The sequence below is a fragment of the Pholis gunnellus genome (genome assembly GCF_910591455.1).
Source record: "Pholis gunnellus genome assembly, chromosome: 11".
In the NCBI taxonomy this organism is placed as follows: Eukaryota; Metazoa; Chordata; class Actinopteri; order Perciformes; family Pholidae; genus Pholis; species Pholis gunnellus.
Genome location: NC_136538.1, coordinates 6646024 through 6659224, shown reverse-complemented (window position 1 = coordinate 6659224; position 13201 = coordinate 6646024). Strand labels below are relative to the sequence as shown.

Here is a 13201-nt window from a genome sequence, read left to right as displayed (position 1 = left end):
GAGACGCTGTTACTATCATTCGTCACTATTTGTATTATTGCTGCTTCAACGAGTTGCCTCGAGCTGCTTTGAAACTGATGCTTTTTTGTTTTGTTTCTGTTGCCACAGCAGTGAAGAACGCAGAAGATAGGCTACATATGTGTTGACCAGCCTCTGCACAGTGAGGACTACAACTCCCTACAGTCCCCTCGGCATCATCCATGCGCCACAGTCAATCAGCTGTTGAGGCAACTGCTGACTATCTCGGCACAAGGGTAGCTCGTTTGTCATATCTAAACCCAGACGAGGCAAACAGAAATATCTTTATTTACAGAGTCCCAAAAAGGTGAACGATAAAGGTAATTCAAATTGCCCACAGGGCAGTGAAGCGACCACGCTGTGTGTGAGTGTGCATGCGTTTTTTAAAATGTTTTTGTCGTTTGTGTAGAAGGGGACACATATGGATTAAAGGGGGATTTTGAGGCAAGACAGCTTCATGACATGTATCGGATCCGATCGGCGCAATGAATGGGCATTTGATTTTGGCAGTGTTTGCGGTGAAGGGGCCGGTGAATTGAGCCGCTGTGGGCTGGCGATTATGCCGCTTTGATGACCTTGGAAGCGCAGCTCTTGGAGGAGAAAACACGGGTTAACCGGTGGGGTGTGTACGGTGCTGGCTATTGCGACTAACTATACCTTGAAAGTCCAACTTGTAAAACGACACGGCATGTCATCCGAAGTGTTATTTTCAAAGTCCACAGACTATTGCATTGGTGTCACTGACAGGCCTCGGTGTTGGGTGTTAGCCCTCCTGCCCGTGTGAGTGTTATTGTGGGTTTTTAATTCAGCACAATTCTAACGTTGGATGATTTGACACTGTGTCCTGTTCTACGATGTTGTGCCTCGCGTGTGCGTCAAGCTGACAGAATGCTCACCTCGAGACGATCAAGCATACTGTTGTCTATTTACATTTTAGATTGTCCTGCTCACTGTTGGCATTAATAACGTGGCAAACTGAGGCTTTCTGAATGCAAAATTGCCCTCCTGATAGTACTCGAGGGTGTGTGCAATGTTGTGTTTTTTTGCAAGGCGTTGTCTCTCAAATGCAAAGTAAAGGAGGATTTTTTTGCATGGAATGTTCTACAGCCTGGTGTCTAACTTTGAATAGAGGACATGGAGCTTTCAGCCTTTAAGTTATTAAAAAGCAAGAAGCCTATACATGTTTTTTTGTCTTGTGGCATTGCCAACCCCGTGGCTGTGTCAATGCGGACCTCGGGCAGAGTCTCTCTTTGCGCTATAATAAAATAGCTTAGCCTATAAATCATATCATTCCTGTATGGACTTTTGTATTGAGTGTTACTCAATTGACCAATCAGAATTATCCTACTTATTAAGCTATTGTCGTTTTACTTGTCGTGCTAAATTATTACAGCCTGTGACTGACACATTCTTTATTATAAAGGGAAAGGTTTTTGCCGGTACATATGAGACGTCTTTGCGGTAAAATAAAGCGCTTCAGGCGCGTCGCTTTCCACTGCGTAAAGAGGTGCCTTTTGGTGCAAGTCATTTCCGTTTGAAAAAACAAACAATAAAGCTCTGTGGTCGCGTGTGTCAAAGTGCCTGGGTCAAGGTAGACCTGTCTTTTAGCTTTGTTGAAGGACAGCTGTATTTACTGACGTATGTAAATGAATATAGGGGAGGTCCTAGGGCAAAAACACGCACACACACACACACACACACACTGAATCAGTTTCACATTGCAGCTCCGGAGATCCTGCGTGGAAGGAAAAACCGAGACGTGGCGAAATCTGGTGAATATCCGCAGCCATATGCTCAGTGTGTAATTTGTGGGATAGATGGATCCCTCTGGTATAGTCTTGGGAAGTGTGTTTTCCTCTTCTTCTTCTTTTCGGCTAAATGGGTGATCACGCACTCGCGTCGCAGTTGCCCGGTCCCCCACCAACATCATATCCTTGTCGGACTTGTCCCAGCTCATCAGATACTACAGCAGCCCGGAGAGCCCGGCGCGCGAGCTCCTAAATTACAACAACAACAACAACAACAACAACAACAACAACAACAACAACAACAACAACAATAATAATAATAATAATAATACTCCTCGTCTCTGTTTCCCCCCCGTTGCAGCTCAGCAAACCATGCAGGATGATTTACTGATGGACAAAAACAAAGCCCAGCCTCACCATCAGCAAGATCCGACGCAAGTAGACCCCCCTCCCTTCACCCCGACCTCGGAGCCCACTTCTTCTTCATCGGAGTCGGAGAGCCCGTCGACCGGGAGCAACCAAGCGGCTTCAGCGCTGAACAACAGCAGCAGCAGCAGCGGCAGCAGCAAGGACAAAGTGCCGATGGAGTCGCCGATCCTGCCTGGGTTGAGCTACCACCACCAGCCGCAGGAGACCGGCGGCCCCCTTTCCTCGCCGTCCTCCTCCTCTTTCGGGAGCACTTGGTCCACGGGAACCACAAACGCCGTGGACGACAGCTTTTTCCAGGGAATACCCTCGGTGAACGGGACGATGCTTTTCCAGAACTTCCCCCACCACGTCAACCCGGTGTTCGGGGGTAATTTCTCCCCGCAGATTGGTCTGGCTCCCCAGACCCAACAGCAAGCCCAGCAAGCGCAGCAGCAGCAGCAGCAGCAGCAGCAGCCCCAGCAGAGGAGGTCCCCTGTCAGCCCCAGCCAAGGGCCCTTTCCCCAGAGAAACGCTTATCAGACCATCATGAATAACAGCAAGGGGTCGTCCTCGTCGTCGTCGTCTTCTTCTTCTTCTGCCTCGTCGTCCGCTTGGAATAATCACCAGAACGCCGCGTGGAGCACAGCCTCCAACCCCTGGAGCGGGCTGCAGGCCGGCAGGGACCCGCGCAGAGCGGTCGGAGTCGGCGTCGGGGTCGGCGTCGGGGTGGCGTCACCCATGAACCCCATATCCCCGATGAAAAAGCCCTATACCAGCAATGTCATAGCTCCCCCCAAGTTCCCAAGACCTGGTCCCCTCGGCCCCAAGCCCTGGATGGATGACAGCGCCTTCAGGACTGACAACAGCAACAACATACTGCCTTTCCAGGTAAATAGCCTTAAGAGCAGGCCTATAGGCCTAACTATTGCTTTCAGCCTGTCATTTAAAAATGTTGACCCCCTTGACGTGTTGTCAGTTTGACCCATCAAAAATATAGCTTGTTTCCAATATTGTATTCAGTTATTCAGATATGCTTGGGAAACAATAAAATTTAAAAAAGCCTACAACTAAGTAGGCTATCCTTAAGGTCACCCTGAACTCACCAGTACCACTGATTCATTGGTCCCTATATCATAGTGATTGAGCTTATTATGTCATAATCAACAGGGAAAATAGCAATCAAAAAAAAGCAAAAAATAAAAAAATAGCAAAAAAAAAAACATTTTATCGCATGCGTCATACACATTGTCATTTTCCATAGTTATTATAGGGTTATGCCTTTTTATAAGAACGCGACTTCAGAGGCACTCATTGAATTGATTTCGATAATTCTGCATTCAGCTGCTGGTAGCAGTCAACATGTTTCACCCGGCTTGTATTCTGACACATTGTGTGGTGGAGGTCAAAGAAAATCGAATGAGACAGCGAGTTCTTGAGGGAACGCGCATCGATCTCTGCTATTTTTACGCATTTGAAAAGGCAGACGCACCGAGTCGGTCCTAGAAATAGTCGCTGAGCACGAGCATATCGCACTAAACGGTTAAATTCCCTCTGCCAGCTCACCCCATGAGGGTTTAAAGGACGCGTGGCGCATTCAGGTGCTGCTCGTAACCTTCTAAATTACCAGCTCGCCCGGTGATCAGGAAGGATTTTTAGTTTTCAGTGATGTGTGTTTTATAAAATAGCAAGATTTTGGACTGTACCTGAAGTAACACCCATACGTGCATTTTATTGGCTTGTGATTGGATAATGGGCGGGGTTTGATTATGAGTTTAAGACGCCTATACATTATTATATTGATATATTCCTTGTGTCCAATTTTCTTTTTTTTGGGGGGGGGGTGGTTGCATTTATAGACATAAGAAGCCAATAATAAGCTCTTGTTATGAGTTTCAACCAAATATTAAACATAATTCAAGTACTGACATTAATATATGTCTGTGTTTCTGCTGTGAGACTATGAAAGCTAACTTTATTCAGGGACAAAACATGCTAATAGTTAATGAATTAGCATAATGTTTGTTTTTATGTTAAAAAAAAGAAAGCTAACTCGCATTACCGTTAGACAACTCTAGTTTGAAAAAAGAATTACGTGTTCCTCCCAGTAGACCAATTACAAAAACCACAGCTTTTGGCTGTAGGGTCCTATCACAAGACGGGACCATCATTTATTAGCACTTTAGCATAATACGTCCACACATTTAAATAGGAAAGGGCCAGGATGCCCTGTCTATTATTTACATACAGAATGAGTTCAGTTTGAATTTATTTCCGTCGGCCATCCGGCCTCCATTGACATGTCTGATTCCAGAGTAGACTACACGAACAGTCCCAATACTGTATGTGTAGTCATGCTGCCTGACAAACAAGCCAACACGAAAAATAAGCCAGCTGAATACCCCCCCCCCCCCCCCCCCCCCAAATCACCGGCCTACTTAAAAAGGAGCACTTGTTCACCCGATCAAAGCAAAGACTCGGGAGAACAGAGAGCACCAACCGAAATGTTAACCTGTGCAGAGAGGACTACATGTGCAGACGAAACACAGCCCGGCGCAGTGTGAAATTCCAACTGGCCTGAAACGTATAGCCTTTTGAGGAGATAATGATTGTGTGTGTCACTCGGGTCTCCCGAGGCTTTATTACACGTTTGCTGAGTGCCTCCATCTATTTTCTGTTGCCTCGGCCGGCTCACAGCACCGGGAGACGAGGTCAGGGGGCCACATGTCATGCTGTATGGAGTTTTCTGTTTGCTGAAGTGAAACTCTGGAAAAAAGCAGGGATGAAGTACAGTCATCTGCTCTGGTGTTGGTCGGGTGTTTCCAGATGAAACATTAGGGTTGAAGCGAGATGTTACCGTGCTTCACTCACAGATGTGCCGATTAGAGCTGAAATGGTTAATGGTTAATTCCCGTACAGTTGTGATGTCACAACTAAACAATGTAAAGACAGTTTCACAGTTTTAAACACTCTAAATGTGTCTTAGTTTATTTCAGGTAGCAGCATTATGTGAGTGGCATCGGCTGACAGGAAGTAGACATGGACTCAAGCTGTTGCCTAGCAACGCAATTCCATTGAAATGCGCTAAAACGGAGCGTTTCAGACGGGGGGTGGGGGGGGTGTGGAATAAAGGCATATTCAGACGGACAGTGTGAAAGAAATAAAGAGATTTTTGAACATTAAAGCGTGTAAACATGCTCTAGTAGAAACCTAAAATACAAGTATGAACCTGAAAATGAGCATGATGTGTCTCCTTTAACTTTTGTTTTTAACAGGCTGTACTTTCCTTGATGAGCTAACTTAACATTTATGTGTAAATCTGATCTCCCCTTTAAGATCAGATACATAGCCTGTACCACCAGTTGTATCAGCACTTGATACAATCTGTATATCTGCAAGCATTGGATAATAACCATTTGACAAGGGCTGGGTACATCAGCGATGCAATTCCTGGCTGTAACTCACACTTAGCCGTTTAGCAATTACACCCATAATTGGAGAGGAGTTATCACCAGGATGCAAGGTCAGGGTGCCAAATGTCAAGTGTCCCGTTCACTGAAGTGAAACTAGAGCAAATTGCTGAGCCATGCAGCAAGCAGGGCACACGCTGTCACATGGCCGGCCAGTGACAGGTGTACTCGTTGTCTCTGTGCATCTCTGGGTATTCTTTAGATGCCCCCCCCCCCCCCCCCAGGTGAAACACAGGGCATGTGCTCGCACTCGCCTGCTGCTGGCGGCCGCTTTACAGGAAGAGGAATGTGTGGAATTCAACTTAACGCGTCAGTGTGAGCGCTCAAGACACAAAGTCACATGAGTTGCTTGGGAGATGCCCCTTCCCCCCCACCCCCCCCCCCGACTCGGAATGGAATGATGTCTTCTTCTTTTTTCCGCGGCAAGGACCCGTGTGGTCCTCTGCGATCGTAATCAGATCAGATCAGATCAAGGAGTTGGAGGTCAGGAGGCAGACTGACAGGGCAGGAGCTTGGACGGGTTTGCGGGTGTTGTAACCCAATCATCGGACGTGACTTTGACTGCACCTTGATGTTTAAACATGAAAATAATAGACTGCTGCGAAAAGGAGAAAAGCAATAGACCAACTGCCTCTGCATCTGGCAGACCTGAACTTATCCTTACTGAGCAGACTTTACTCATTAACAACAGGTGTTCAGTCTGTTTCTTATCACGACCCCCCCCCCCCCCGTAAACAATCCTGTTCCTGTGCCACGAGGCAAGATGAGCTGCAGCGAAGTCAAGATACTTTTGGGTTTTTAAACAGTAAAGACTGTTAGAGACCTTTTGTGTATATGATCTCTTTAGGTCACTTGACTACACTGAGCTTTCCCCCCCACCCCCACCCGTCACTGTGCTCGTCCACATGTGTCAGGGCAAAGTGGAGTGTGGGATGGGGGGGGTGGGGGAACTAAAAGCTCAGCGTTTCAAGTGTTTACCGTTTGTACCAAGTGGGCAGATTTTTATCTACGTGGCGCTGTCGGGGCCCAGAGTGGAGGGAATAACGCTTTTGAATGCTCAGCCGAACGGGGCAACAATAGCTGTGGTGTGCAAACAATGTGGCCCCGGGCAGCCGGACACAGGACACAGCTGCCAAGGCTACAGCCTCCAGCTTCGTTTCAGATGCACTCTCAGGCTCTACCTTTGGGCACACGTGACATTCTCACAAACGCATACACAACGCGGTGGGGCGGCCAAACAATGTTGAGACCTTAAGGTGTTTGATGCAGTATTTGACCGGTCCAGTTCTGGACGCAGTTAGACCAATGCACCTCAAAGAGGATCGGGGGAATTAGTTTGGAGAGGTTTTGTAAAAGGACCAGAGGAAATGCATCTCAAGTGGTTCCTGCTGCGGACTTGACATGTAGAGAAGGTTGTCTTTGTTGGATTTGGGGGTTTCTACTACCTTTTATTGATGTAGGATATTTTCTTGATCAATCGTTTGGTCTACATGTCAGAAAATAAAGGAAGCTGTCCATCTCAAGTTCCCAGAGCCCAAGATTTCATTTTAAAATTGCTTGTTTTGTTCAACCAACGGTCCAAAACTCCCAAAAGATAGTTAACTTGCTATTATATCCAAATCTTTACATTTGAATAGCTAAAACCAGAGAACTTTAAACCATTGATTATCAAAATGTGATATCGATCGATTAATCTAATGATTGACTAATCTTTACAGCTCTTGTGGGATCTTTTTCATTTGAATGATTGATCAAACTGACTGAACAGGGCAGTGAGCAAAGTGAGGAGGATTTAAATTTTGAGAAAGCCTGAGGAGTAACTGTTTCAGGTTTAAATTGCCCCTCTGTTAACAAAAATCTGTTGTAAATGATACAGATCCTGACAGACGGGGCTCCTCTGGGCTTAATCTTGTGCTTTCATTTTAACTTCTCGACATGAAAAGGCTCAAGGTTAAGATTCATATCTCCCTCACAATATTCACCATCATCCCCAGGGCTGACGCCTATTTTCCCTTCTTTTGCCTGTAAAGTCTCGTCTCAGATCCTTCATTTATATTAGTCTAGATTAGCTAAGCATGGGGAGCTGTTGGTACATGCAAGTTGATGCACGGGATCTGCCCTTGAGCAAGGTGAGCAACCAGCCAGAATCTCAACAGTAAAGGCGAAATGTGCCAGTTTTTTGTAACGGTCATGTCCTTCATACAGGGGTTTTCAAATTGTTCCCCACTATGTTGGTGATTCAGATTGATTTTGGGGAGGACTTGGGACATATTTTATTTAGTCTCGCACTGTTTTTTTGTTTTCTCATATTCAACATTGCATATTAACTCCACATGCAAAGATTCATTCATTGTATTCAAGCTGTATACCAGAGAACGTGCTCATATTGATGATGCTTGTCCTTATAACTGTTAGTAGTGGGAAGGGTACGTCCTTCCCTGTGTTATGATGTGCTGTGGCGACTCCAATCCTAACCCTCTTCCTGTTTTGCTGTGTTGCAGGACCGGAATCGGCCCTTTGATGCTTTTAGCTTGCACTCTTTGGAGAATTCCTTAATGGATATGATAAGGACTGACCATGACAAAGGTAAACCACACCCTGCCGGTGGCCCACCAATGACTATCGCTGATATTATATGGAGGAATCATTTTGCAGGTTAGGAATATTTATACGTCCATGCTTACAGTATTTTTTTTTTTTTTGCTTCATGGGCATATGTCATCTCTGGGTACATTTGTTTTTCTTTCGCTCTATCAGCCAATCTCTGAACCAATCCAGAAACGGATCATCATGTTCTGTTGAATAATTAACATTATGAGCCTTACCTGCAAAATCGAGCATAATTGTTTGTTTTTGTGTCTGTGTTTGTGTGTGTGTGTGTGTGGTGCAGACGTGCAGCAACGTGCACCCAGGTGGTCTTATTTGCAAATTGCTTTTTATTTTGCCTTTTTCTTCTTCTTTGCCCGTTAGCTCTCTGCCGATTGGAATCAGAGGATCGAGTGAAAATGCCACATGACTTGTTTGTGGTTTGCATTTTTCACTAAATAACGTTATCACCCGAAAGCAGAATTCAGAAATTCTTTTTGTGTGTGCTTAGACATGACCATGACCGAGTCATAGCTTGGGGATCCAATCGCACAGACGCAGTGAAATGCAGATTCATACTAAAATGAGTTCACGTTTCATTGTCCTATCTCCTGGGAAGTGTAGAGAATTTATGAAATCATAAAAACGCTGTCCAGAAATCTCTCTTCACGCCCTTTTAAGGCCATCCAATGTATGTCAGGCCTTCTAAGCCAATGTTTTTGTAGAACAGGTCACGTGTCTATTGTAAAAAAAACTCTGGATCAAGTCTCCCAGATGGGGCCCTGTCAGGTCGGGCGTAGGGTTTTCATGCCCCCCCCCCCCATCCTCCCACCGTAACAATGGAAAGATTGGTGGGAGGGGTATGTAGCTTTGTCATGCGTGGAGTCTTGTTTGCCCGATCTCGTGCTGAGTGAGCATTGTTGCGGCGCAATGGTTATCCTGGCCCCAACCTAACTTCACTGGAAAGGTGTCGTAATGTCCTGCGGGGCTTCCCTCCCCGCGATTGTTTATCCAAGGCACAGCAGAGACAGAGCAGATATGGAGAACGACAGGGACGTGGGATCTCTCTGTGCTTGTTTACCCCTCTCGCCATCGCGTAGACAGCATTGGGCTGCAGCGAGCTACCGTGCCAACCGCAGAGCAGTGAGGCCCTGCCAGGCGTACCTACTCACTGTCTGAGAGGCCTCTCCGGCCGGTGCTGCTGTGTGATCTACTGCAAGAAGCATAGCTGCTGGTGCTTTTTTTTCAACTCGGGAGGTCTATTTAGATGATAACTTTTATGACAAACTCTGTACTGAGGGGAAGAGTTTTGCTGCCCGACCCCTAAAGGCCTGGGTCCTGTTGTTGTGTAAAACTTCGGATCAGGTTGAGTTCGGTCATTTTCAGAAGTCATCTGTTAAGAAAGTCCTCTATTTCTTTCTCTGACTGTACCAATAGTCTACATCCATGTGTGTCATTTGTTGTGATGCCCAGTGGAAACAGGGAGCATAGCAAATGTGTTGACAACATTTGACGTTGGTTATTGAAGAGTTGTGGCTAAAATGACAATTTTGGTACATTGTAATATTTGGCAGTACCAGTTGGGTTTGGTCAGGTTGCAAAGGAAGGGGCGGGGTTTCAGGTTAACCTGTTAAACCTATGGAATAGCCATTTAGTTTCATACGATTCAATCAGCCTGACATTGACTGATTTCTTGTTGTCAATCAATTTAAGGTATCGACCAAAATGAACCCAGTGCCAATACTCAAGGTACTTCAAGGTATCAAATGAAGTACTCGATTGGTATCGGCATCGCTTGAAGGGTACTGGTAATACCCAGCCTCAATTGTAAGTCTAATGGCTAAGATCAGTTTCCAGTGTGAGTAACACACCTGATCAACATGTCCGACAAGACAAGTGAGATGACATAATATGGATATTTGAAATCGTAAATATAACTGATTTCGGCTCTAAGCTCCCATTTGTTGTTGGGTGCAAACTTTAAAATACCCAGATCTATGACAGTGATTCCTAATTGGAACTGACTTAGACGAGACGATATCAAGAGAAAAGCATTGTAAGTGTGGTATCCCACGTTGAGGATGCTGCTCACCAGCTGAGAGCCACCAGTCAAAACTAATTTACCCAGTAGGCCCAGTTTTGCATTCCCAACTGAATGGGTCCCACCCACATCCATCCCATCACAGACATTTCTCGCATACTCCTCATTGTGACTGGAATAGTTGTTTTTCCGCGCGTGTGTGTGTGTGTGTGTGTGTGTGTGTGTGTGTGTGTGCGTTTTTTTAAAGAAAGAGAAGCACTTGTACTGTGATGCAAATGTTAATAGTTGGGGTGAGAGAGCGTGAGGTGACCCCACCCACACCCCTCCCTTCCTCTCTCTCTCTCTCTCTCTCTCTCTCTCTCTCTCTCTCTCTCTCTCTCTCTCTCGCTCTCGCTCTCGCTCTCGCTCTCGCTCTCTGTCAAGACAGGGACCGAGGGCGAGGCTGTCTCGATTCAACCCGTTTCTTTTCTTAGCACTTGTTTGGAGAAGAGTCAGCTTCAAAGGGTGTGTGTGTGTGGGTGTGTGTGTGTTGTCGGTGAGAGAGACACTTTATTCTGGCGATCCTCTCAAACTTTCTAAAAGCTCTTGACTCCTGGGTGAGGGGCTGCGTTGACATCTGAACAAACGGGCCCTTTCTGTGGCAACACACACACACACACATGCACACACACACACTAGTCTGCATGTAGTTCCTGAACTGGGTCAGCTGAGCTCACGTGTGGAGAGCTAGGCACCCCCACACAAACACACAAAAACACACACCAGAGATTCTCCCCTTGGCCTGGAAAAACACTAGCAGTTTGACAACCACCATTGCTGCTGCCGGCAATATGGTCACGCACACACACACACACACACACACACACACACACACACACGCTCACACTCAGGAGACCCACATCCAAATTGTTTCTGACATGCAAATCAACTGTGACATTCCATGCTAAGCAGTCTCCCCTCACACACTCTTTCGCCCATGATACTGTGTCTGCCACTCCCCACACACACACACACACACACGCACACACACACACACAACCTCAATGGTGTCACTAACCATTTGAGATGCTCAAAAGTGTTAATAAGTCCCTTAAGTCCTTATAGAAGATCCTACCCCACCCACAAAGTCTCTCTCTGAACACACACACACACACACACACACACACACACACACACACACACACACATACACACACATTGACTCAGCTGGTCTGACTCACATGATCTTACACATGCGTCAGTTACGATTTTCATTGTTTGTTTGTGAGTGCAGCTTTTAGAACTCCGTCAACCTAAATGCAAATCCTCCTCTTAGATGTGGTGCTATTTATCAATCTAGATTCCTTTTTGATAAATTAATGAAATTAATAGTTTATAGGCATTATGGGAAATATGCTTATCCACTTTCTTGACGACAATAAGAAGATACCACCCTACTGCCAGCAGCTACTTAGCTTAGCCTTAAAACTGGAAGAGGAGGGAAACTTCTAGCCTGACTAGGTTCAAAAGTTTAAAAAAGAACAATATCAGCCTACCAGCACCTCTAAAAAATATTCAATCAGTTCATTTGAATTTGTCAATACATTTTTCTGTGGACTGAAAAAAAGAACACCAACTAGCACGCTAACTAGTTTGGCTTTACACAATCAGCTTTCCATTGGTTTTCCAGGCTGTGTTGTGTTTTGGGTGTCACCCATCATGTGTTGGTAGCCTGTATGAAGTGTAACGTCGTAACAGATAGAAGGAGCAAGCGATAGCTGAAGTCAGTAGTCGAGGGAGCGCCAACACCGGCGCTGTTTGACTTTGTCCACTTGTTGACGAGAGCATCGGATAAGAGTCGACAAACAGGAGATTTTATCAGGAGGAAAACAAGAATGGCGAGTGCAGCACAGTTCAGATGAGGAACGGTCTGAACGTGCTTTGAGCAAGAAAAACACCACCTTCTGTCTGTGTCAGCGAGGTCCTCGAAGATCACATTTGTTTATTAGAGGAGGGACTATGTTATCTTTTGTCTTAGTTTAGGTTCGGAGAGGTGTCAACCCAGCTCAACCTGAGGTGAAAGGTCAATATTTGAAACACTAATGGTTGGGCCAGGGGTCGAGGAAGTGGACATGACCTTTCAACTTTTCAACCCTCGTAGTTAACAACACTCGTGGTCATCTCGATGTCAGAGGGAAGCCCCTGTACTTTAAACAGCCGGTAATGACGATAAGATGGTGTTTGTTGGCTGTGTTAAAGGTTAATCGCACCTTGCCTCCAATAAACTACGCTGTCAGAGTGCTTTGTTTTGTTATGGTGGAAAATGCATGACTCCGGCAAGCATGACTGAGCTTAATCCTGTCCAGGCAAACAAGTCCGGACTTGTTTTCTCTATTAAAACCATGGTCTGTCAAGATCTCACAAGCCATGAAATACTATTGAAACAATTACTGTTACTGCCAATCTGGCTGAACTGGATTCTGGAAATCCTAATATTATTATTATTTAATAGTGTTACTATAATTACTTTTATGAAACATTAAATAGAAGTGGGTGGTTGGCATATTTGGGGATTTGCTTGTGGAAATATGCCCTAAACGTTTGTGTTTCATACCGCACATCATTTCAAACAGTTTTTCGTGTTATGGCTTGATAGCTAAAGGAACTTTGGCCCCGTCGTAACTGTCTTGTGGAGGGTTGTTGGGTTCAGCTGGAGCTGGCATGAAAGGAGAAGAAGTAGGCCATTCTGACAGAGCGAGACACACAAATAACTCTCACCGGGTTCTTACAGAAACATCCAACCCACTCAATCTATTCAGTCACCTGTCGGCTGTCTGCAAAACACATGCCCTCAGTCGCTATTGTCATCCTTTCTTTTTCTGTCGGTGTATTGTTTGTAACTGAGAGATCTCTGGTAGTAGTTAGTGCAGCTTTGGGGCACCCTGCTTCCGCAG

General features: G+C 45.6%; 1 protein-coding gene across 1 annotated transcript in view; it reads left to right on the top strand.

Annotated features, from left to right (window-relative positions):
- Positions 1-200: 200 nt before the first annotated feature.
- Positions 201-13201, top strand: part of cpeb3 (cytoplasmic polyadenylation element binding protein 3) — a gene marked incomplete at its 5' end in the record, with an annotated part of 33526 nt that continues 20525 nt past the window's right edge. Inside the window, 4 exon segments of the mRNA XM_079168831.1 lie at positions 201-254; positions 257-338; positions 2128-3062; positions 8143-8227. Coding sequence (XP_079024957.1) covers positions 201-254; positions 257-338; positions 2128-3062; positions 8143-8227 — 1156 coding nt within the window.